This window comes from Ursus maritimus, unplaced genomic scaffold (assembly GCF_017311325.1).
Source record: "Ursus maritimus isolate PB19 unplaced genomic scaffold, ASM1731132v1 scaffold_29, whole genome shotgun sequence".
NCBI lineage: Eukaryota > Metazoa > Chordata > Mammalia > Carnivora > Ursidae > Ursus > Ursus maritimus.
The window spans coordinates 13503814-13531044 of record NW_024425452.1 but is presented as its reverse complement, the minus strand read 5'-3'; the positions used below and the strand labels follow the sequence as shown (position 1 = coordinate 13531044).

At 35.5% G+C, this 27231-nt stretch overlaps 1 protein-coding gene across 5 annotated transcripts in view; it reads left to right on the top strand.

Annotated features, from left to right (window-relative positions):
• The window catches only part of HMGCLL1 (3-hydroxymethyl-3-methylglutaryl-CoA lyase like 1), a 190513-nt gene that overhangs the window by 67873 nt on the left and 95409 nt on the right, over positions 1–27231 (top strand). For all 5 annotated transcript variants that reach the window (XM_008691767.2, XM_008691764.2, XM_008691766.2 and 2 more), the window contains 4 exons: positions 9154–9249; positions 11407–11555; positions 22174–22237; positions 25719–25907. In XM_008691767.2, coding sequence (XP_008689989.1) covers positions 9154–9249; positions 11407–11555; positions 22174–22237; positions 25719–25907 — 498 coding nt within the window. The remainder of the gene's footprint in view (positions 1–9153; positions 9250–11406; positions 11556–22173; positions 22238–25718; positions 25908–27231) is intronic.

Here is a 27231-nt window from a genome sequence, read left to right as displayed (position 1 = left end):
GAGTCTCTTATGGTTTGCCTCCCTCTCTGGTTTTATCTTATTTTAATTTTTCTTCCCTTCCTCTATGTTGATTTTTTTTCCCCTTAAATTTGACATGGGAGTGAAATCATATGGTATTTGTCTTTCTCTGACTAATTTTCTTAGCATAATACCCTCTGGTTTCATCCACGTTGTGGCAAATGACAAGGTTTCATTCTTTTTGATGGCTGAGTAATATTCCATGTGTGTGTTTGTGTGTACACCACATCTTCTTTATCAATTCATCTGTCAGTGGACATGTGGGCTCTTTCCGTGGTTTGGCTATTTTGGACATTACTGCTACAAACATAGGGGGTCATGTGCCCCTTCAAATCACTATGTTTGTGTCCTTTGGGTAAATACCTAGTAATTCAATTGCTGGATCATAGGGTAGCTCTATTTTTAACATCTTGAGGAACCTCTGTATTGTTTTCAAGAGTAGCTGCACCAGTTTACATTCTCACCAACAGTGTAAGAGGGTTCCCCTTTCTCCACATCCTCACCAACATCTGCTGTTTCCTGACCTGTTAATTTTAGCCATTCTGACTGATGTGAGGTGGATCTCATTGTGGTTTTGATTTTTATTTCCCTGATGCTGAGTGATGTTGAGTTTTTCATATGTCTGTTGGCTATTTGTCTTTTGTGGAGAAATGACTGTTCATGTCTTCTCCCCATTTCTTGACCTCATTATTTGTTTTTGTGGGTATTGAGTTTGATAAGTTCTTTGTAGATTTTGGATACTAGCCCTTTATCTGATAAGTCATTTGCAAATATCTTTTTCCATTCTGCAGGTTGTCTTTTATTTTTGTTGACTCTTTCCTTTGCTGTGAAAAAACTTTTTATCCTGATGAAGTCCCAACAGTTCATTTTTGCTTGTGTTTCCCTTGCCTTTGGAGATGTGTCTAGTAAGGAGTTGCTGTGTCCGAGGTCACAGAGGTTGCTGCCTGTGTTCTCCTCTAGGATTTTGATGGATTCCTGCCTCACATTGAGGTCTTTCATCCATTTTGAGTTCATTTTTGTGTATGGTGTAAGAAAGTGGTCCAATTTCATTCTTCTGCATGTGGCTGTCCAATTTTCCCAACACCATTTGTTGAAGAGACTGTCATTTTTCCATTATATATTCTTTCCTGCTTTGTCGAAGATTAATTGGCCATAGAGTTAAGGGTCCATTTCTGGGTTGTCTGTTCTGTTCCACTGATGTTCGTGTCTGTTTTTGTGCAACTGATTTTTGTATGCTGATTTTGTATCCTGTAGCTTTACTGAATTTTTAAATTCTAAGAGGTTTGTTTTGGTTTTGTTTATGTGGAGTCTTAGAGTTTTCTACATTTAAGGTCATGTTATCTGTGGAGTACCTAGGTGGTTCATTCAGTTAAACATCTGACTTGATTTCGGCTTAGGTCATGATCTCAGGGTCATGAGATCAAGCCCCATGTCTGGCTCTGCACCCAGCTCAGAGTCTGCTTGAGATTTTCTCTTTCTTTCTATCCCTCCCCCTGCTCTCTCACATGCTCTCTCTCTCTCTCTCAAATATATAAATAAAGAAATAACATCTTAAAAAAAAGATCATGTCATCTGTGAACAGAGATAGTTTTACTTCTTCCTTTCCTTTGCATGCCTTTATCTTTCTTGCCTTATTGGCTTTGGCTGGGACCTCTAATTCTGTGTTGAATAGAAATGGAAAGNAGTGGGTATCCTCTTTTATTCTTGATCTCAGAAGAAACGTTCTTCACTGTTGAGTACAATGATAGCGGTGGGCTTCTTATGACAAGGTAATTTTATTCTATTTCTAAAGTTTTATTTGAGAGTTTTTATGAAACTGTTGAATTTTGTCAAAGGCTTTTTGATTAAGCATTTTTGGGGGTCAAATTTTGACAAATATTGAGATGATCATGTGGCTTTTATCCTTGATTCTGTCATTGTAGTGTATCACATTAATTTCTTTGTGCATGTTGAATCTTTCTTGCATCCCAGGGATAAATCCCACTTGGTCATCGTGTATGATCCTTTACACATCCTTTTCGGTTTGCTAGTATTTTGTGAAGGATTGTTTCCTCTGTGTTCATTAGGAATATTGCCCTGTAGTTTTCTTTTCTTGTAGTGTCTTGTCTCAGTCTGGTATCAAAGTCTTTTAAGACCAGCTCCTACTGCATAGTCTTACAAAATGAGTTTGGAAGTATTCCTTCTTCTTGAATTTTTTTGGAAGAATTGGAAGAAGGATTGGCATTAAGATTTCTTTAAATGTTTGATAGAACTCATCTAGTCCTATACTTTCCTTGTTCAGTTTTACTGATTCAGTCTCATTGCTAGTTGTAGATCTGTTGTGATTTTCCATTTCTTCATTTTTTTCTATATTTTTTGACTGCATGTTCTTAGTTTGGCTCTTTCTCGCAATAGCACTTTATATAATATTTTCTGTGGAGAAGCTAGAAAGATAATTCAGTCTTCTCCTGTGGTGTTAAGGTTTTGTTTTTTGTTTTGTTTTTGGTAGGTTAGCAGAATGTATCTCAGTTTAGTAATACATTTTTGGTAATGTTTTGTTACATTGTATCTAACACTTTGTGATGTGTAACCTTATAAATGGATATACTATTTCAGAAGAATTACTATAGTTTTGTGCCCTTCACAATGAAGAATTTTGATATATATACTATACTGTGATTTTGTAAAAGATAAAAATGATGTACTTGTAATTTTATATACTGCCTATTGCATTTATTTCTGATAAGAAAGAACTTCCATTTAATTTGACATTGATTTAATTATTCATTCACTTGTAATTCTACACATAAAATGTTTAGCAGAATTTTCTATAGACTAGCTTCTTGTTCTATACGTTTTGAAACCTGTTTCTCCTCAAATATTTACATATTTCTGGTGCCAGGTATTGTAGGACATGGTGAATATGGACTTTTTGCCTAACTCTAGAGTAACAGTTTTAATAGGAGGTATAACCGAATACTATATGTGTTATAATGTATTTTATGTATTTTAAATATATGAGAATATTTATACCAGTATTCTTGAAGAGCACAACAATCATGAGCTCTCCCTAGTGGCAAAGTTTGTGCCTGAATTCATACATAAAGAAATATAATATAGCAATGTAAAAGAACCAAATGGTGTTCCAGTCTTTATGTGCATTACTTGAAGACCATTACAGGAGACCCACTGTATAGATGAAAGCAACATTTTGTAAAATTGCCCTTTTGTCTTCTCTTCTTATGTTTGTTCACTGCTCCAGAGCAGTAAAAGCATCTTGCCACCAAGACATCTCTCTCACACCCCATCCTGTTTTCCTCCAACTTTATTGCTATTTTGATTATTTACATTTTCTGTCTATCTTGTCTTCTTTTTCCTAGGACTTCTCAGTTTCCCTCTTAATATACCATGAGAAGAAATCAGGTGCAGCAGTCTTGCCAGAGTGAAAGGGAGGAAACAATTTGAGTTCTTTAGTAGGTGATTGGAGTGAAGGAAGGGACAATGGGTAATCCTCATCCATTGATGGTGCTTGACTTGGTCATATTGGCTGTACCAGGGCAGAGAGAAAAGGAGTTAAAGTAGAGTTCCATATTTAGGTTATAAGATCCAGTTGTAAGAGGTGGTCAAGAAGTATAATTTGGCAGATACCACTTTGCAGATAGCACTGTAAAGATGGAGTTTCTAACTGTTTTTTCCCTCACATTAATTTTAGATTCTACTCTAAACACTTTTGCCATTTAAGAACACAATGCTAAGTTGCATTCTTAATATTTCCACCCCATAACACAGTACAATCTCCTCACCTTCATCAGAGCCACAGAGATGCATTGAACAATTTCCATGGTGATACAAAACAATTAAACTCCTCTTATGTATTTCGCAGCCTTGTTAGTGACGAAACTCTTACTGTGTTAAAATAATAAATGTGGCAATTTTATATGTCATCAGTGTATGTGAGACTTCCATAAAAACTTTTGTAATGCAGCCTGGAACTTAAAGGCCTATACCATGTGTTATCTTTGTGATTGCATTTGTTCTGGGAAAAGGAAAAAATGTTAATCAGTGTTAAGTGAATAGGAGTCAGTTCTTCTAAAAAAAAATAGAATAGAACCTTACTTTTTGGGCACTTTTATCTAAAATTAATTATAAATATTTCACTTTATTGAACATCTCAGACAACATATGTTCTGTGGGAACAGAACAGAATTTACTTAGTGAATATTCTGTTTTCTCTATCAACTGTTATTTGGAAGAGATCAAGAGTAATAGATATTTTTACTTTCCTTTCATTGGACTTGAAAATGAAAGAATTGTGTGGTTTTTTTAAAAAAAGATTCAATTAAATATTTATCCCCATAATTATCTGAAGAATTTTAATAAAAAAGTATGTTTTAAGTTTAGGCTTATTAAACCTTTTCTTTTTAGTGCATAGAAAGTTCACTTTATCATAGAAAATATATCTGTACATATATGTGAATAGTCTTGTTCTATGAATATTTTTGAATAGTTCCAAGTTCTATGAATAGTTTTGCTTCATTAAACCCTTATGAATAATATCCTCTGTTAAAAAACAGGCCCCTCAGTTATTTACATTTAGCCTAGACAAAGTGTAGCTTAAATATTTGTCTCATTATTCTAGTTTAGTTTATGAAGAAAAATTCTTTATCTGTGCTCCATAAAACTCCAGATCACATGACATTTGTATTTTGTGGTTTGGTATGTATACACATATACACACATCTCTTTCCCTGCTGGTCTGCATATTCTTTGCGTATGAACTGTGTTGCTTCATTTTTCTATGCCAAGTTAAATATGTAGTAAGTATGTAAATTGAATCAGTATTCAAATATTGAAATGAATTTTAAAAATTATTTTTTAAGGTCTTAGGACATTTTTAAATTTGGTATCCCATCAATGTAAATTTAATTGTGTACAAAATATAATTGAAACTTCTAATGTTCCTTCTCTCATTTAGTTTATGAGAAACCCTTTGTCATTGTTTATGACTTGTGCATTATCTTGAAATCCCAATAAACTCAGGAAGTTTGGATGAGGACACTATGTATTTAGGAGAGATTATAGTATTCAAATAATGACAAAATATTAGTAACTGTCTAAATATATGTAATGCAGGGTGTCTAAATTTACCCCATGACAGTAGCAAATAAAATCTCTGAACTACATGACTGTTACGCTCTAATCTTTATGACCTTTTGTACATCTTTAATACCCTTGCAAAGTGTTACATAAATATTGTTATTTGAATCCATATATAAATGTGGATTCCTAAGAAATTGATTAACCATGGCATAGACGGTATTGTTGGCCAGATAAACATAGGTATTGCCATTTCCAGACTATAGCCAGATGATAGCAAAGTATGTTATCAACCAAATTATGGGGATTTTTATGATCTTAAATGAAAAGTCACAGCAAAATCTTTAAAATATGTTAAATCAAACCAGATATAGAAAAGTTTCATTAAAATGTCAAAATCTTGCTGTAAAGGCATCATTCCATTATTGTTTGAATAATAGTTTAAACTTTAGACATTAAAATAACATCAAGATTGAAGTATAGCATAAGCTTCCTAAGAGTAAAAATAATAATAATAAGGCAAGAACTTTATACCTTTAATTGAAACTTGTTTTATTCATTGTAATAAAATTATATCCTATCAGGATTTTCTAAAGCTCTTCACATAACTGTCTTTATTGACGAAATTTAGCCAGAACGCTACTACTTATTAAATGACCTCATTATACTGTGACTGTTTTGAAAAAGTACTGATTTGTTGGAATTAAATTAATGTATTTATCATAATTTTACTAACGTATCTTAGTGATTATCAAAGTTTAGCTTTCATGACCTGGGAATTTGGTTATTATCATTTCTATTCATTTTTTAGTTTTACTGATTGAAACATCTGTTAAATCATTATTTCATTCATTCACATTTTTGTTAATTTACATGTGGAATGAAATAATAGCACACAGGTCAATATGACCTATATTTCTTAAAGATTAAAATTTGTTTTGTGCCTTTCATGCTGTTTTTTGATGCACATTTTAACCAAACCTATAAACTGGTTAGAGAAGCACTTTATTAATTTGTTATCAGAATGTTTCTTTTTTTTTTTTATAATGATTTTTTATTTTATTATGTTAGTCACCATACAGTACATCCCCGGTTTCCGATGTAAGGTCGATGATTCATTTGTTGTGTATAACACCCAGTGCACCATGCCATACGTGCCCTCCTTACTACCCATCACCAGCCTATCCCATTCCCCCACCCCCCTCCCCTCTGAGGCCCTCAGTTTGTTTCTCATATTTCTAATAAATACTTATTTCTAATATTTCTGATATTTTTAATGTTTAAACATGCTGTGTGTAGTTAGACATAAGTATTAGTAATATCGATTAACATTACTGTCCAATAAGAGTGTTGTTTTAGATTTCATTAGTGCCCTAAAACTAGTAGTAACTTTGCTTGAAATTAGGAGTGGTATTCTAATTTTTTTAAATTATAATTTGTGTGTACATGTTTGCATGTACATTTGTGTGTGTGAGAGAAAGAGACACGGAAAGGCAGACCTCACACTCCAGCATCAGACAGAAAGGCTAAATTCATAGATATGTAATGAAAGACTGTGTTGAAATATGCAGAAATGCTAAATAATTTTAAAAGACTATAAAATAATAGAGATTACATTTTCGAATAAAGTCATCTCCCTTACACTACTAGCCAGTGTGTCCTATTAATTTTTCCTGGGAACTTCTATTCCCAGTACCATTCCTCTGGAACTTGTTGCATGCCGAATTTTCACAATTGCCTGAGAATTGCCTCACTTGTCTCTAGACTGCCCTTTGCATCTCTCCCAGGTTGATCTTTCCAAAATACTGCATTTATCCAGTCTTCAGCTAATTCAACACCCATTCCCCATGGCTTTCTATTGCCTTCCTGATAAATTCTGTATTTTTAGAGTAATGTGAACGTAACTTGAGGACACATCACAGTGTGTGGTCCTCTGTCTTCATTTATAATCTATTCCTGCATTATTTACCCATAATCTTCTCTAGCAAGATAATGCTTTCCTACTGCTGAACCTATCCCTCCCTCTTTTCCAACTCTCTTGATTTTTTGTTTCAGTTTTTATGGCTGTGTAATGAACTACCTGAGAACTTAGTGGTATAAATAAACATTTGCTATGCTCATGAAATCTGAGGGTTGGAATTTGAATAGGGCACACACAGGAGGACACCTTGTCTCTGGTCCATAGTGTCTGGGGCTTCATCTGGGTGACTTGAATGCTGGAGGCTAAAGTCATCTGAATGCTCTTCTAGTCACAAATTTAGGGGGTGATGCTGGCTGTTGTCTGGGGGCCTTAGTTTGTTTGCACATGGGTCTCTGCACATGGGCTGCTGCACATGGCCTCTCTGCAGAAGCTAATTTTTCTCACCTGTTCGCTGATTTCCCCGCAGTGTCTCCCCCACAGAAAGAAAGCCATATGGAAGCTGTATCCTTTTCTATAACCTGGGCTCTCAAGTCACATGTTCTTATTTCTGCTCTACTCTGTTGATTGGGGCAATCACAAGTCTGCCTAGGTTTAAGTGGGAGGTAAACACAGTTCTCCTCTTGATAGGGACTGTTGTGCTTCTGGAAGAGCCTATAGGATGGAAATATTGCTGTCGCTGCTTTTTAAATTTTATTTATTTTATTTTTAAAGATTTATTTATTTATTAGAGAGGGAGAGGGGCAGAGGGAGAGAGAATCTCAAGCAGACTCCCCGCTGAGCATGGAGCCTGACCCAGGGCTTAATCTCAAGACCCTGAGATCATGACCTGAGCCAAAATCAAGAGCTGGCCCTTAACCAACTGAGACACCCAGGTGCCCCTGTCTTTTAAAATTTTAATATGCCATAGTCATGTTCTGCAGTTTGTATCTCATACCTCTTGTAACTTTCCTAGACCCTACCAACCCTTCCTCTTTTTGAACTCATTTAACCTGTGCTTTTTTAATTTAAAGTTGATTTTTTTAAACTCATAGAAATTTTTCTATGAAAAATACGTAGAAAATATAGGAAAACAAAGCCTTGGATGGGTTAAATTTTCTTACTGTGTACTCCATTGTATGCATTTGTTTGCATTATGAGAATAAACAGTAATCTGATGGTGGTAATGCATAGGGCACTATTACTAAAATATTTATGCTAACCAAGTAATAGGAAATCAGCCTTGTTAAATTATTCAAACGTGTAATTTTTTTTTACTAAATAATCTAAAATTTCATACATTGGAAGTTATTTAGTCATAAAATTTTCATATGGAAGGCAAATGCATAGCATATTTCCTTTAAAACACTCCCCAATGGAGGGGTGCCTGGGTAGCTCAGGTAGTTAAACATTGGGCTCTTGATTTCTACTCAGTTCATGATCTCAGGATCATGGGATCCAGCCACATTTGGGCTCCGTGCTTAGCAGAAAGTCTAAGACTCTCTCCCTCGCTCTCTGTCCCTACCCCTGCTCTTGCGCTGGCTCGCTCTCCCTCTTTCAAAGAAAGAAAGAAACAAATAAATAAATAAAAATCTTAAAAACAAAACAAAACAAAAAACCCTCTCCCTAATCTCAAGGGTATTTTATTTGAAACTTGGGCTGTGAAATGAAAGGAAGAGACTAAAAATCAGTCAAATGAAAATAGTAAAGTTAAGAATTGCTGGGGTGCCTGGGTAGTGCAGTCGTTAAGTGTCTGCCTTTGGCTCAGGGCATGATCCCGGCGTTCCAGGATCAAGTCCCACATCGGGCTCCTCCGCTGGGAGCCTGCTTCTTCCTCTCCCACTCCCCTGCTGTGCTCCCTCTCTCGCTGGCTGTCTCTCTGTCACATAAATAAATAAAACCTTAAAAAAAAAAGAATTGCTGACTATTTGTAATCAGTCATTTAGCCAGTTCCTATGATGTGAATAAGTTAAGCCCAGATCTAGTTTTTATGTATTTATGATTTTAGGATCTACTTATCTTTAGCTACATTGGCATAGCCTAGTATTTCTAACATTAATGTATAGACTACAGTTGCATGTATAATTATAACTTTTCTATAAAACCAAACACATGCTCGATAAAATATAAAGTCGAATATATATAACTATTTTGTGTTTTAGATGGCTGATCACACTGAAGTGATGAAAGGCATTCATCAATACCCAGGAGTTCGATATCCTGTCCTTACTCCTAATCTTCAGGGTTTTCACCGTGCTGTAAGTGTGTCACTGATCATTTTTAAATCAATATACGTTTTACTGTTTTGAGGTCTTTAAACAGTAGTTAAAATGGTATCAGGTGTTGCTTCCTTGTTACCCTGTATAAATGCGATTCTAATGTAGGCACATGAATGCACTGCAATCTGTAACCTCAGGGTATTGTTAGGGACTGAAGGGTTCCACAGTAATGGCCCTTCCAGTTTAACCATTCAGGAATCAAAACACAAAAATACAGTTCTCCATTTTGATGACATCCTTTTGAAAGTATATTTTGTGCTTCCCTCTTAAATAAGGAATACAGAATTTAATTTGAACATTTCTCACTATAATAATTATTAATATTATGTAGTGGATCGTTTTTGTCAACTTCTTTGGATCAGCTTTCTGATGCTGTTGTTCCCTCCCTCTAGGTGAAGCTAATCACTGTCCTTTGCAGCTGCCTCTAACAACCTTCCCTGTTCCTCTTCTGGTTGGTTTTTTCCAGTCCTATGTGACTTAAGAATTTATATGCAAAAAGTTTTAATAATGACATATACAAGAAGAATCAGGGCAATTTTAAGTAAAGGCTTGAGGTGTTCTGCTCACATGGCTTTACTGTAACAGTTTGGCAGCAGCAATTTCTGGTGTTAATATTTTTCGCTTTTATCTTTGGGACTGTGTCACATAAATTTGAGGTTGTGGGTGCTAGTTGATATATCGCCTTTTGTGTAGCTTGTTAAAACCACTCTTCTTTTGTTTATGTTGATATAATGTTTTTTATCCCATTGTAAAGAAAGAGGCATTTTAAGAAATTATAAATATTGCTGTCACTGGTCCTAACAGAGTAAGGAATGTCTCTCACCTTGAAAAAATACTGAGTATATGCCCTCGTGATAGCTTGGAGGGGCAGATAATGGAGTGAAACCAGTGGCTTGGGAGTTAGGCACACCTGTGCTCAAAGCAGGACATCAGAACTTTTAGTAGCTTTAGTGATTTCGCCTCTTTGGGTCACAGTTTTGTCATCTGTAAAATGGGCAAAATGATACTTAGTTTATAAGATCATGGGTTAGAAATAGGGCGCACAGGGGCGCCTGGGTGGCACAGCGGTTAAGTGTCTGCCTTCGGTTCAGAGCGTGATCCCAGCGTTATGGGATCGAGCCCCACATCAGGCTCTTCCGCTATGAGCCTGCTTCTTCCTTTCCCACTCCCCCTGCTTGTGTTCCCTCTCTCGCTGGCTGTCTCTATCTCTGTTGAAAAAAAAAAAAAAAGAAATAGGGCGCACAAAGTACTAACAACAATACCGGCACATTTAAGTGTTCAAATAAATAGAATTTTAATTTCAGAAGTTAAAAATTTATTTTGGGTAGAGGACTAGAAGCCAATATTTTTTTAAATGGAGAAAAAATGACAGATTTTCTTTCTTAATATATTAACAGAGTATCAGAAAGAGAGGAGAATCTGGCACAGTGCTAGAGATACATTAATAGAAAGTCTAAAAATCCAGCTGGAAAGTAAGGAAACTTGGTGTTTGAAAACAAGTCACTGGAGAAGCCTGGGGCAAGGACAAAAGATGGCAAAGGGGAAGAATGATGAGGTTAATATTTGGATTTAGAGACTGGCAAGAGGATTAAGACATTAGACACACAAGAGTATGGTTGTAGCAGTCAAGGTCTGAAACGACGGAAGCTAGCTTAAGAGACGGGAAGAAAATTTGGGGCACAGTCTGAATGATGAATTGGAAGAACATTTTTCTGTCAGGTTATAGGAAGGCGAGAACAGAAAGCATTTACTATCCTCTATTTTAAAAATTGGTCTAAAAATAATGTTTCCCATAGATATTAAAAGGTTTTATTGGGTGCTAGTATTTTCCATAATTACAGTTATTTCTGAAGCCTACACATAATTTAGGAAAGGTAAAATTAAATTGGAACATCATCACGTGTTTTCTGTGCCTCAGATTTATGAGTGTGGCAGTTTGGAGAGTTCTTGTGTTATTATCACCAAATATTTTTAAATTTGAAAATAGCAATGTGGCAGGATGAGCAGACTCTAATTTTAAATTCCAAGGCAAATGCTAACACAAGTATGCTTTTATTGAGTAGTTAATATTTCTTCTATTGCTGTCATTTACATTTTTGAAATTACTAGTTTTTGCCTTGAAATTCTCTTTTTCAGGTTGCTGCTGGAGCCACTGAGATATCAGTTTTTGGTGCTGCATCTGAATCCTTTAGCAAGAAGAATATTAACTGTTCTATTGAAGAAAGTATGGAGAAGTTTGAGGAGGTTGTTAAGTCTGCAAGGCACATGAATATTCCAGCACGAGGGTATTTATGAAATCCCACAAATGCTATTTAGTTAATATCTGTTGTGTAAGGTCATTTATGAACTATGTAGACATTATTTTACCATTCATAATATATGTAGGGTATCTTTTGTACCTTGTATGATCGGGGCCATCACTATATAATGCTACATCTTGCATATATCACTTAATAATTATTAGTGTATCTAGCTTTGAAGTATATAACGCAGCTAAGATCAGAGGCAAACTTGACATTGCAAACCTGACCTTGTTACTGATTTTATTAATACTTACCCACATGCAGCCATCTATTCATCTCAGCCTACTGTGGGTTGATGAATTTGTGTAAACTCATAGTAGTGTTTGGGAAGGAATCATCTAATGTGGTTTCCACATCTTTAACATTTTCTTTTTTTTTTAAGAACCATGACTTTTTCTTCAAATACTATTTTATGTAGAACTTCAATAGAGTATGTGAAACATAAAATTGAGCCTTTGAGCTGCCCTGGGAAATTCAGCCCATCATTTCACTCATTCAGCCTCCCCCTCAATAGCCAACTTCCCTTTTCCACTGGGTGATCTGAAAGCAAAGGCAAATGGGGAAAGAGGAGAGAGAGACCTGCTTTGGTTCCTGCCTGTTTCTGGATCCAGCAGTGGCGGCAGGGACTGCAGATAGGCTCTGCTCCCAGGCCTGTGCTCTGGGAGATGTGTAATACGTTATTTGTTACTATTTCTAAGACATTAGCCAGTTTTCTGTTGGTTTTTATAATTATAGAGGTACGATAATCTTATCCTATTAACAAATTAAAATGCATAGCATTCGTAAGAGAAGCCTGGGAGCTGTAATTGGATTTAGATGCAGGTTGTATTTCCTTTGGTTGAGGTGAGCAAAACTCAGAGTGGCAAGGGAAGGTTCCGTGGTTTATGAAAAGGCAAGCGGACCCAATTTTGAGCATGTTAGAAGAGGGTTAGAAGTCACTCAAGGTCATTTGGTGAGAAAATAGAGTTAGAATACATCACAAGGAGCTATCTTGTTGGTTGGCTCACTTCTGTTACCTTCTTTTTCCTCTCTCCATAGTAATAGTTTCCAGCATGAGTTTTTAAAGATACAGAATTGTTTTTGTAATTTAAATATATACATATGATGGAAGGCACATACAAGAAAAATTTAAAAACCAAGATAATGTGTTTCCATAGAAAATAAAGGATGTGTATTTTTAAGGCAAAAGTGAATAATCACAATCAAATAGAAGAAATGTACTATCATTTTCTAAATTCAGACATAGAGAAGTTGTTTTGTCTCTCTTTCCTTTGAAAGAAGGGGAAAAGAAGACGCTGTTCTATTTTAATGTGTGTTTAAATGTGGAGTGTATGTTTTACAGTAGAGTCATGCTTACTGGGAAGTTGAAAACAACGCATAACCATACAAAGTAAAGTGCGTATGTAGCTTGCACTTCAAATAGGAAGTTTGTTTTTTTGAAATGCCAAGGTTTTTTTTTTAATGTTAAAAGATGGATGTAAACCTAAATTGTATAATATATTTTATTATCTTAGTTTTTCTCTTTATAAGGTAGAATAGGTAATGTATTATATAATAGAAACCCTAAATCCTTTTGAATACCAATTGTTGAGCAACTAATATTGTCCCATCAGCAAAGAAACATCTAGCCATGCTACCACTGAAAAAGCTTGCCAGGCCTCGATAAGAAGGGTACAGAGTGCAAGATGGATAGGAAGTGACCCACAGTCCAGTGCAATCAGCAGAGTACATTGTTTTCCAATGCAGATTTTGTGCCCTGGGAGCACAGCTCGTAGATTTTCTGAAACACTATTCATTTTTAGAAAGACGCCTTTCAGTATGTGAGTTCTCCATCTTTGTGCAGTTGAGAATTATCTTCCTCCTTCCCCCAAACTTTTATAGAGTTTAAATTAGATTTTATTTTTACTGGCAGTCGAGATTTTAGATACTCATTATTAAAAGTCATAGGTCGTTAGTAATCATTTAAGAAAGAGTCATGCTCAGCTAGTTGAAACTGACGTCGACGCTGCAGCCTGTCTTACTGTGGCAACATGGCAGCAGCTGCATCAACACGCACTTGATCACCATCCAGAAAATTTATGTCATCAGCTGTCAGCTTAAAGGCCATAAGGCAGTACATATTTTATAAATGCTCACTAAAACCATTTAAATTTTTATAAAAATAGTTAACTTTCATAGGGTTTAAGTAGCAGCTTTTATTAAAGTTATGAGGACTATTGTTGGATTCCCCCCCCGAAACACACATACACATGCATGTGTACACATTTTTTTATATGTGCTCAGGACTTGACATAACATCTGGGACACATTGGGAAAACATACCATGCCAAATCATTGACATAAAATGCAAAGTCAGCTAACTGCTGCTGAATATACATTAGAGATGAATGAACAAGGAAATGTCTACATTTTGGACTTCATTTTTTTAATATGTAATTCATAAGACATATGTTTAAAATATGTGGGTTATTTTTCTGTTATCTGTCTTAATTTTTAAAAGTGAAAAAGGCAACGAAAAATAAGTCTGTGATAAATGTAATCATTTTCTCTATTTTTATCAATGCATTTGTTGAAATAATTATCTCTTGGCTTGTCAGAATCCTTTCAGAATTGAAATGCCTCAAGATATGAAGTTAGTGCTCTAATATATCAGACATTTAGCTTTATTCCTTTTTGTTGAAGTATCGACTTAAATCACAAGAATCACATGCTCTCTGTCTTTGTGAGAATACTAATTTAAAAAAGGAAACTATACTAAGGAGCCATTATTAATTTTACTATTAAAATGCTTATAAATATATAGTATAAATTCACAAGGTCAGTAGTCGTACATAACAAAGCAAAACTTTTTTTTACATAATTAAGTCTTAGGCCTCTCCTATAAAATCACTTAAAATGAGTTGATCCATGATTACTCTGAAAGTCTGAACCTACTGAAAGTTAAAAGAAGTATATTTGTAACAGTTTCCTAGAAGTCAAACAAAATTATCCATCCATTGTTAAAAATAAATTACACAATGAAAAAATATTTAACTGTGAACTGTAACTGCTGAATTTCTTAAATTCCCAGAAGAAAGGTACAAAATAATGAGAATAAGGAGTAAAAGACTAATTAGTCATTAAAGTAATACAGATAATCATACATAACTTTTAGATACAGAAAAACAAAAAGCAGTTCTAGGATGTGATTAATGTTTTACTTTTCAAATCGGGGTTTTTGTTTTCTTTGGGTAAATAGCCAGTGCTGGAATGACTGGATGGTATAGAATTACTATTTTTAATTTTTTGAGGAATCTCCACTTTGTTTACCACAGTGCCTGCCAGTTTACATTCCCACCAACAATGCACGAAGGTTCTTTTTTTTTCCACCTCAGTGCTGACAGTTGCTGTTTTTTTTGGTTTTATCTTTCTGATACTAGCTATTTTGAGAGGTGTGAGGTGGTGTCTCCTTGTGGTTGGATTTACATTTCCCTGATGATTCATGATATTGAGCATCTTTCCATGTGTCCCTTGCCCATCTGTAGGTCTTCTTTGGCAAACATGCATTCAGGTCCTTTGCCCACTTTTTGATTGGATTATTACATTTTTGATGTTGAGTTGTATAAGTTCTTAATATATTTTGGATATTAGCTCCTTATTGGTTATATCATTTGCAGATATCCCCCCCCCCCGGTAGGTTGCCTTTTCATTTTGTTGATGGTTTCCTTCACTGTGCAAAAGCTTTTTATATTGGTATAGTCTGCATAGTTCATCTTTGCTTTTGTTTTTCTAGAGTGCATATTTTTTGCATCTCTTAATCTTATCACCCTCACCACCTACTTTCTTCTTCGCCAAGAGCAGTAAAAATCCAATCTGGTTTAAAGGCCTCTTAATAAGATTGTATTATGTGTATCAGTGACCAGTTTCTTTGATGAAGCACCCATGATGTTAGAAAAGTCTTGTGCTTAATTTTTCGACTAGTTGTCTAGCTCTGTGTAATTTCTAACCTTTAAAATGGCAATCTTTCTAACTGTCGTGAAGTAAGGGCACAGCCCTCTCCCTCTAAGTGGTCAGTTTTCACTGGGTTTCCTTTTGAGAGATAATTTATAACACCCATTTATTCAAGAACTTGCAGCCTGCTTGTTTGTTAGCCTAACCACTTAGGTCGTTTTGCCCATGTTGTATTTCTCATTCCTCCTCCGATACAGCATGTCCTTACGGATTCGGATCCTGACCCTGAAGGTGACAGCAGTATTATTGAGCGTGATAGTGAGCGTCCTTATTTAAGTCTCTTTTTTTTACATACACAGTGACTGGCAGTTAGTGTTTCTCATGACTAATATAGTAAATGCTTCCATCGGATGATCTACCCCAAGGGAATTCACTTGCATGTATGGCACCGTCTTCTAAGTGGACAGTTTATTGGTCAGGTTCCTTTCCAGCCCCTCTTAAACTGAGGCCTTTGTGTTGGCCTGGAACAAAAATTAGAAGAGCAATTCAAAGCATCATTTACCAAAACATGGTACGTAAAACTCTAAAAATGAGACATCTGTTAAAGCTGTTTTCTGTCATACATATGGTTTGAGGGTTTATACATTTTTTAGCCTTACATACTATCCTGGCACTGCTGCGTATCAGAATAACACATAGCCGGCAGTAGTTAATGTGTAAGCTGTGTTGGTACGGTCATGTCTAAACAGCCTTCATAGAGAGCCTTTGAGGAAAGAATGTGTGTTTTCATTTCTCATGAAATTAGCATTTGGGAGCTAAAAGAGCATCTTAGCAGAATTGCTCCTTGAGACCAAGGGACCGTCTTTATTTCTTATCTCAGCCACAATGTTAAGTTTCACAGGCTCTCACAATCTCCCTTTGGTTGGCTTATTAATAATGGAATGCTATTTTGTATTGTTTATAGGTGAATGTACTCCTCATGACTGCATCAAAACAGCTCCTACATTTAAACGTCTTAATTATGTCGAGTTGACATCACATGTCATCTCCTTGGCATTGCTTTTCTCTTCTGAGGATAGCAGTGGTTGATTGTTTCCATTCAAAGTGTTTGCAACATTTATTCCAGGCTTTTCCTCATCCTTTTTTGCCAGAATGGTTAAAGGATGTAGGATAATTGTGGGAAGGTAGGCTTGGGTAAGACCTCACTGTAGGTACTTTTTCATGACTCAGTTTCACCAGGTAAAGTTGTTAAAGACTTGAATGCCTCAGTTTCTCTTTTAGCATGATTTTGCAAAATACTGACAAATGGCCTTAACACAAATAAAAATAAAACAACTCACATTTGTATCTGCAGAGTTTATTGTAACCCTGTGCTTTTAATTTTAGCACAATGAGCTTCAATATGGTTGGCAAATCCTTTACTACTCTATCATCCTATATAATGTTTAAAATATTGTTCTAACTCTGAACTCATAAATATATGCTATCTTCTCTGGCTACAGGATTTAGAGCTTTAGTAGCCAGTAGAGGCTATACATTTAGAGTAAAGATTAGGAATTGCATAGAAAATTATTCAAATGATGAAAATGTCACCTTAACACATTTGTGGATTAATTCATTCAAGAAATATCGAGTGTTTTATATAATGTACTGTCTAGTGATACTGTGTAGAATATGACAATGAAAAAGTAGCCAACTTTCAACGAGTTTCAAGCATACTGGAGAATAATATATGGAGAAATAATTATTATTTGTCAAAGCAAATACATTAAGAGACATACAAATACTATTCAGGGTTAAAGTAATACTTTATTAAATTTCTCTGAGGCGATTTGGAGAAACTTAATGCAGAAGGCTCAGTAAATGAAGTCACTAAAGATAGGTGAATATATGGAAGCGTAATCAGAAATAATGGCTTTTTCAGGTGGGGCAGGAAATCTACAAAGAACAAAGGCATAGTGAAGAGAAATCTCAATATTTAGGTAGCAGGAAAAAGCTAACTTTCACTGGCATGGGAGTTTTTAAAGCTGTGTAATGGGAGAGAGTTAGAAAGTTAGGTTGAAGTTTCACAAATTGCTGAACTTGAATACCAAGTTTTTTTGGCAGACAATGGCAAGCCACTAAAGATTTTCAAAGTGTAAAACTACATAAACAGGTCTATGCTGTAGTCATATTATTTTGTCAATAGATGCTGGTTTACAAATGAGTGATGTGAGACCAGAGGCAAGGAAAGCACTTAGGAGATGTTTGCCGCTGTCCTGGAGAAGATATTCAGGGACTGTTCTTTCTACCTGGGCTGGCACTGGCAGAGGTCATGTGCTACAGAGGCTAGAGAGGAAGAACCAGCTAACCCAGGTTATTGAATATGTTCTCAAAGATGACCTTTAAGTGATCTGGAATAACAGATTGTGAAAATGACTATTACTTTTTTTTAATGGCAAATGCAGGGGAAACAGGAATGAGCACCATTTTGGAAATACTGAGCTTAATATGCCATGTGAATGTATCAGGAAATCAATTTGTAATGTTCCTGAGATTTGGAGTTGTTCCTGCAGCTCTGTCTGCGTAATGATGAAGGACAGAGACGGGGGGGGGGGGGGGCACTGAGTTGATGCAGACTCCCTTTTTTGTTCAAACACATAAATATAACCACTTTTAAAACATACAGCCAAACTCAGAAAAGAAAGTACTCAGATTTCATCAAAGAAAGTGTGGTAAGCATGCAGGTTGATGCCACTAGCACATGGGGTCTCTGTTTCAGATATAATCCCTAGTGGCTTGAAAATGGGATTTTAATGTCTACATGGGAAAAAGACAGATATTCTACTAAAGCATGGATTTGAAAGTGATTATTCCTGGAGCCAGGAATCACCTCCTTGTGAATGCAAAGTCAGGGGAACTTGTGGTGTATTCTGGAAACTCAAATTAAGAAATACAGGTAGAAATTTGTCCAAGAACTGCTAAAGTCCACAGGACAAGGACAAAAGGAAGCCAGATCTTATTTATAGGGACATTTGAATAAGTCAAGACACTTGTGGAACTCCTACAGAAACTAAAATCACCAAAGACACAATAAAAAATAATAAACCACATGATAATACAAAGTACCATAAGAAAAAAGCAAAAAGAAAAAACAGGAAAATTTTAACAGAAAAGAAGGAAAGAGAACAATCTGAATAGAAGATTATAAATTAACTCCTCAATGTAAAGAGGAAAAGGAAGAACATAAAAGAACAGCTCTTTAAAAAAAAAATAATGAAGCTTTTACAAGAAGAAACATTTCTTGAAATGAAAAATACATTTATTAAATGAAAACAATGATTGCATTGAACAGCAGATTTACATACAGTTGAAAGGGGTTTTAGTGATTGCAAGTAGGATTTAAGGAAATTGCAATAATCAAACACAGAAAAAATTAATAGAACTTTTAAAAATGAAGTTAAGAGAGAATGCCTAACAAAATTTTCAGAAGGAGATAAAAGGGAAATTAGATGTGAGAGATAGGTTTGATGAACTAGTACCTTGAGGATTTTCTAGATCTAAAGAAAAACATCAATGTAAAATTAAAGAAGTATAACAAATCCTGACCTTCTCATGGTAAAATGTAGACTATTAGATATAAACAGAGAATCCTAAAGATAATAGAGAACAAATTACTATAAAATTGCTATAAAGGCATTACCATTAGATAGCAAAATTCTCATCAGCAAAATGGAGACCAGAGATAGTGAAATATGTTCAAAATGACAGAATAACTTAATCTAGAATTTTATACCTAGCCAAACTATTATACATTAATGAAGATAAAACAAAAGCATTTGCTGACAAAATGGTCTGCAAAACTCAACCATTGGTGAAAAAAAATACTAAAGCATGTTAAGCCAGCAGTAAGAAATGCATTAAAAAAAAAAGAAGAAAGAAATGGAGAGATTGTTGTTTGGGGCTTCAGCAGATTAGATACGATTTGAGATGGGTCTGTGAGAAATTTAACCACCAGCCAATCAAAAATAGAGCAAAGGTTCTATGGCATAGTAGTGAGATTCTTGAGACTAGCTACTCTCAAATCTGTGTATTATCCCTTTTTTTATATACGGGAATCAATCTGGCAATCGGGTAGGTAGCATTGCTAATGGTTTAGTGGTTTTCAATTTTGACAAAGTAATAGAGCTTTAGAAATTATTTTCAAGTATTAGTGGTTGAATTTCATTCCCTAAGTTTGTGATTTAATTGGTTTGGAGTGTGTCCTAAACATCAGGGTTTTGTTTTTTAAGCTCCCCAAGTGGTTCTGTGCAGGCAAGTTTGAGAGCTGCCCTAATAAATTGTTAGAGAAGAGCAGAAATCTAGAAATTGACTCTAGCCACTAGTCAAAGCAGATGATGTAGACTATTTTTATCATGGTAGAGACCTTCTCATACTTACGAAAGTATTTCACTTATTACCAGCAGCAAGCTTTTTCTGTAAAGGACCAGACAGTAATATTTTAGGTTTTGTGGGTCAGATGGTCTCTGTGCAACTACTCACCTCTGCTCGTATGCAGAAATAGCCATAGATAATAGGTAAACAGATGGGCATGGTGGTATTCCAATAAAATTTTACTTGCGAAAGACTAATGAGCAGGATTTGGCCTGTGGGTCTTAGTTTCCCAACTTCTGCTTATAGAATATTAAAGTAACTTAACATAGTTGAGAACCGTCACATTTGTTTTGGAGAAGGTAGCCCCATGTATGAATAGGTTAAAGGAGCGGCCCCTCACAAGAATGGAGAAGAATATATGAAGATGAGATGCAGTATAATATGAAGACCCAGGCAAACCTGGGAAGGAATCAGAGGGAAAACTTGAATGAATGAAAATGCACGTGGACAAAGTTGGAATCAATGGAATATGAACACCAGGCAAACCTGGGAAGGAATCAGGGAAAACTTGAGTGAATGAAAATGCACGTGGCCAACTTAAAGTTACAGCACAAAGGGGTGGCTATGGCTAGATAAGTTGAGAATGCAGGAGAGGTTAATTTGCTTTTATTGTTTTGCACTTGCTTTTCTTGTTTCTTTTCTATTTTTTTTCATATTTAGAGGGATGGCATGTAAATGCATGGCTTGGATTTTCTATTTAATCACATTTAGATATTTTGCGTTTAGAAGAAAGGTGAGTATACACACACGTAGGAAATACATATTTATCTGTAATCATTGTATCTGAATTGAAAATGTTTGTTCTTTTTCAACCTTAGCCACCTTTGCCAAGTGTTAGGTTTATGTAACATTTTCTTTCCAATTGTCTTGATTAAATTTATACAGATTATTGAAACAAAATTAAATTATAGTAATTATTAAGAGCAGAGAAATGGATTTCCTCTCCAGCATAACTTTCAAATCTTAATTGAATTAGCCTCTTTACTCGTTCTGTCTTCATCACTGCTTACCTGATTTAGTAAATTGCTTATTTAGTTGAATTCCAAAACACAACTTTTATTCACATTTTAATCCTTTTGAAATTAGATTACATCTTTGGAATCAATGGGTATGGACTGAATCATTGAATAAATACTTTGCTTTTTTACTCTAAAATCTGTTATGAAATTTATAGTGTATCTTATAATGGACAGCATCTTAGAATCATGGAAATAACAGTCTTATGGTCTGTCTTGTTTTTGCCTGCACCTTCCCTCTGCCAACCGCTTCCAGAGTTCTTGAAGAGTTAACATTTCTGGAAAACTACTCTGATCTTGTCACTACCTTACCTAATAATTTTGAGTGATCTCAAAGTTCAGACTCCTTGGCGTGGCATTCAAGGGCCTTATTATCTAAAGCCTGTTATATTCTGGCTCAGAAAATTGGATCTCCAGCCTCATTTCCTACCACCCCTCTCTCACTCATGTGAATTGCTTCATCCCTGACAATCAAACACATGATGCATTATTTTAATAGAAGCATTGTAAAATCTCTGAGGAAAGTTTAATAAAATGGGATTGGTGTTGAGCTGAAAATAGCTAAAACAGGCTTTTTCTAAGGCTTAATACTTTAAGATGGAAAAGTATCATTATCATTTCGGGAAATGCTTGACTTGTTATATTGTTGAAGAAGCTTATGGAATATCTTTATTTGGAGTCTTTTAAACATAGACTATAAACTCTTCTGTTTGGGATGATTTAGGTATACCCACAGGAGATAAACAAGATGAACTTTGAGGTTGTGGCCAGGTTTAGGAGTTTTGGGGTGATTAATGACTGTATCTACACGAGGCCAAGAGATCCAGATGGGAGTGAAGAGAAATTCAGTTAGTCATCTACATGCTCTGTCTCTATGATTCCAAAGACCGGGATATTTAACAGTTGAATGTATGTATTTACTTAAATAAAACTATGTAGTTCAGTGGTATTTTCTGCTTTGAATGTTCATATACTGCTATAGTATAACTCCACAAGATAAACACCTGTTACATTAGTCCCATCTGCCATCAAGTAACATATATCAAATTGTAATTACTAGATAAAAATGTGAGTGAAATTAAAAATGTTCCAAAATTGTTTTTGTTCTGAGAATAATAATGAACTTGTGTAAAATACATTTTTGATGACTTTTTAGCTATTTCTTAATTTTGATAAAATGAAAATTAGGAAATTATTTACCATCATCTATGTATTTATATGGTTCTGTATTTTAAATTTAGGTACGTGTCATGTGCCCTGGGCTGTCCATATGAAGGAAACATCACACCACAAAAAGTGACAGAAGTAAGATACCCCTGGTTTTCTGGTTCTTGGTAAAATGATGTATATTATTTTAAAAAGTGGCCTATTTTCCCTACTGTGTTTGGTATCTGCACAACAAAGTTTAAGGAGAACCATGGAATGGAAGACAAGTTTGATTACTTAACTAATAGCTTGGTTTTGACACTGAAGATGGATATATTGGCTGGCTACAACTCTTCAAAGTGAAATAACATTTGAGTTTTATCATTTGGGTGCGCAAAGGTGAAGGAATAAAAACAGCTATTTCACTTTTACATGGGTAGAACTCAGGGAGTAGCCTTTCCACATTCCATCAGAATATCAGGTCAGTTTGTGCACACACACTTCAGCTTCGCTTTGGCTGCTCCGGGAAGGTCCCTTTGTTTCTGTCCTGCATACTTTGGCACCTGTATCAGAGTATACACTGCTTTTGCTGTACACTGTTTCTGTTCCTTTCAGATCCGATAGCTCTCACTGCTGAGATTCACGTTGCTTTTATTAGAGAGCAGTTTTGTGGCAATAGATTATAGGCGTTAAAGACCTGCTTATTGAAGTTCATTTTCTACTTCCTGTTCCTATTTATTGATACCAATGAATACAAAATAGTCTTTGAGACTATATTAGCCTCTCAAACACATTTGTATATGAAATATATTAATGTGCACCTGTTGTTAAGGCTGTTATTTTCATACATTTTGTAATGCGGTACCAAAGTAGTGAAGATAGCATTGTTAGAAAATCAGAATTTAGGCAGGATAAACCTCAGTATGGCTAAAGCCATTCCTCTTTTGTGCTTTCATTTGAACTTTTGAAATTTACTGCAGATTGTTTTCAAATGAGTTCTATCCCACAGTCTATTTTTTAAGCAAGACCTTTGCATACAGAGGCAGATACACTATAAAATAAAGAAGCTTCAGTGTTGTAGTCCTTCACCGGCATGAAGGACTTTGTTATTAATTTGCATTCACAGTTACATATTCTTTTCTTAAAACTTCCAAACTGATACAACTTCAGGCTCCACAAAAACCAGGCTCCAGCTCTACCTGTCCACCAGACCCCTTGCTTCTCTGCCTTTTGCCTCATAGAGTCTCTGGATGGAGCGCACATACCCTCAGGCTCTGTGCCTGCACCAGGATGCTGGAGGATTTGCTCAGGAGAATCGCATAATTGGCAGACTGGAAGCATTAGGAGTTGATGATCAGCAACCTTCAATGAGCCTTCTGTGCTATTCTACTACGTTTTGTGGCCAACTCACTCTCTTACTCTCTGCAGTCGCCGTTGCAGACTGTTCACTCTGTTCAAGCTTCTAGTTCTTCTCCTCATTTACTCCCCTGTATATTCAACTGCTTAGAATCCTTCCTGTTGACCACAACAGTCAGGTCTCTTCCATCTGGAAGTTTCCTTTCTTAATTAAGCATCCACATCTAGTTATTGGCTACCTATTTTTATTCCTCTACATCTAAACTTCTTCAACGAGCTGTCTACACTACTAGTGTTTATTTCCTCAGCTGTCACCAGCTTTTCATCATCCTCCAAGGTGACTTCTAGACCATTCGCTTCACTGAAATCCATCTTTGTAAGACCACCGCTTAGCACTTGGGTTAAAAAATGCAAGATCATATTCAGTACTCATCTTGACACCTTAGTAGAATTTCGGACTGCTGACCATTTGTCCTTGTTGACACCCTTGTATTCCTTAAGCTCCCTTGATACCACACTCAGGGTTTTCCTCCAACTGTGGTTAGGTTTCTCTTTTGAAACTTCATTGTCCTCTCCCTGGCCATTAAGAAATTCCTGCATTTAATAGGCAGTAGAGAAGAATGAGCATTATGCTTTTTTTAAAAATTCAAGTTTCCGTCCAATGATAGTCTCCTACCTTGACTATGGAGCCCTTCTGAGTACTCTCCAACTTGTTTTTGATATCGTTGATAGTACCTTTCTGAAACATAAATCTAATATTGCCACTACCTCCACCACCCCAACAGTCTATCATGGCTCTCTATTGCTCTTATGATAGAATCCTCAACCAAAATTCTCAGCTTGGCTGGTTTGCAAGACTCTGTATCCTTTGCCCTAGATCTACCTCACCAGATTTAAGTATCTTCATTCCCCCTTGGTTTTTGCTTTCTTGCCACACCTGCCCATTATATTTGACTTTTTCCCTATCTGGAATTCCATTTGGATTTTCTATTTCAGCTGTCTGGAACACGTTATATTCCTCCTGAAACATTCTTGTTACCCCTTCTCACCGTCTTCAACAAGTTAATGCGTACTTTATCTCAAGCTGTCACTTAGGCCCTTCCTACTTGATAGATGTAGATCAATTTCCTTTGCTGCATGCTCTTAGAATCCAGTTTCTTTGTTCCAAATTCTCATTTTACTTGTAGTTACACATTCTTGCGTAGAATTGATTGAGTTCTATCTTCAGTTGACTCCAGGCTCCACAACAGCATAAGCCATCTCAATACATGTATGCTTATTATATCCCAGAACCTAGCATAGTGCCTGTCATAAAATGGACACTGAAGCAATACATAATAAATGAGTTACAGTATTCTTGTACATATGCCGGATATTGTACAAAGCCGTTTTTATATATTCTCACTTCATTTTCATAACCAACATGTCCTTATTAACATCATCATTAATGTAATTTACATTACATCAAAAACTAAGGATATACTGCATGGTGACTAACATAACATAATAAATTATTTTAAAAAAGGAAAAAAATTAATAAAGCTTAGAAAATATGCTAAATAGGGGTATTTATTGTCTCTATTTTACAGAGGAGATGCTGAGGCTTAAAAAATTTAATCTTCTACCCACTCTCACATGACTAACATGAGTGGCAGCTGAAATTTAAATCCAGGCTTGTCTGATTCCAGAACTCATGTCTTTGTCAACATACCTAATTCTGCCTTCTTGCCATTCATATTGCTCTTCGAAAGTGACATTAGTTATCCAGCATAAAGGGAACTTGCAGTTTCCTTTGGACAAGTGCATCCATTTATGAACCAGAAAAATTAAATTAGAAATATTGACTCTACCAATCACAAAACTACTTACTGACAGAGCTGGAACTAGTATTGATAGCTCTTGACCTCTAATCTGAGGCCTTGAGAAATACTACTTCCAAAGTAAATTTGTAATGCTTCTGTTTTGATTAAAGGGTTGAGAAAGTAAGCCTCCCATAATTGAAATTGTAGCCTATAATTTCATAACTGAACTGTGTAGGTAGGTAGTTATGATTCTATGGCAAACTTGAATATTAGAAAAATATGGTAATGTCTTTAAAACTTTTATATAACGTGTAGGATTTAATAAACAAGAAGAGGACCAGAAAACCAAAAGAAATGTTTCCCAAGGATATGTAACTGATCTTAGCTGTGACTTTAATTTCTAGGTGATATTTGCTAAGGAATAACAGAGTTTGAGTCTGTCCATTTCCATTGTTTTACTAGCTCCTCACCTTTCCCAACAGGTATCTAAGAGATTGTATGGCATGGGCTGTTATGAGATCTCTCTGGGAGACACCATTGGAGTGGGAACTCCAGGAAGCATGAAGAGAATGTTGGAAAGTGTAATGAAAGAAATCCCACCTAGTGCTCTTGCTGTTCACTGCCATGACACATATGGACAAGCCTTAGCAAATATCCTTACGGCCCTGCAGGTATTTTGTATTATTCGTGTTTATGTGTAAAATAGGTATCCTTACTTATAAACGTTAAGAGCATTAGTGGGATAATATTTATAAATTGCCATGAATATGGTGTTTAAGCAGTGTCTACCACGTGACAAGCGCTCAGGAAATATCTGTAAATTACACATTTATTTTAGGGCAATGATGTCTCCTGTTGTTAATTTGATAAAATTTGTTCTTTTTTGCTGAAGGGTAGTTGACATACAATATTAGTTTTAGGTGCAACGTAGTAATTCAATAATTATATATATTATAAAACGATCACCACAGTAAATGTAGTTATTCTCTGTCACCATATAAATTTTAAACAATATTGACTATGTTCCACATGCTTTCCATGCTTATGACTTTGTTTTATAACTGGAAGTTTGTACTTTTTAATACCATTCACCTATTTTACCCATTCCTCCTACCCTCCTCCCTTCTGGCAACCAAGGGTTTGCTCTCTGTATTTATGAGTCTATTTCTGCTTTTTCTTTGCTCGTTTGTTTTGGTTTTTAGATTCGACATATAAGAGAAATCGTATAGTATTTTTCTTTTCCATCTGGCTTATTTGCAGCGCTCATGTTGCAAATGGAAGATTTCATTCCTTTTTGTGGCTAATATAAATGCAGTATATTTGTGTGTGTTTGTGTGTGTGTACACAAAATGCAGTATTAGCAGAGTAGGCGTATATATACATATATATATATGTATCACATCTTCTTTATCCTTTTATCTATTCATGGACACATAAATTGCTTTTATATCTTGGTTATTGTAAATAATGCTGCCACAGAACAGATAGATACACGTATCTTTTTAAATTAGTGTTTTTGTGTTCTTTAGGTAAATGCCCAGAAGTTGAAATACTGGGTTGTATGGTATTTCTTTTATTAATTTTTTGAGGAAATTCCATACCGTTTTCCACAGTGGCTGCATCAATTTACATTTCCAGCAACAGTGAACGAGGGTTGCTTTTCCTCCACATCCTCACTAGCGCTTGTTATTTCTTGTCTTTTTGGTTCTAGCCATTCTGACAGGTGTGAGCCAATATCTCATTGTGGTTGTGATTTGTATTTCCCTGATGATTACTCATACTGAACATCTTTTCATGTGTCTGTTGGCCATCTGTATGTCTTCTTTAAAAAAAAAAAATGTCTATTCAGGTTCTCTTCCTATTTGTAATTGGATTTTTTTGGTGTTAAGGTGTGTAAGTTCTTTATATGTTTTGGGTGTTGTCCCCTTATTGGGTGCCTCATTTGCAAATATCTTCTCCCATTCAGTAAGATGCTTTTTTGTTTTGTTGGTTTCC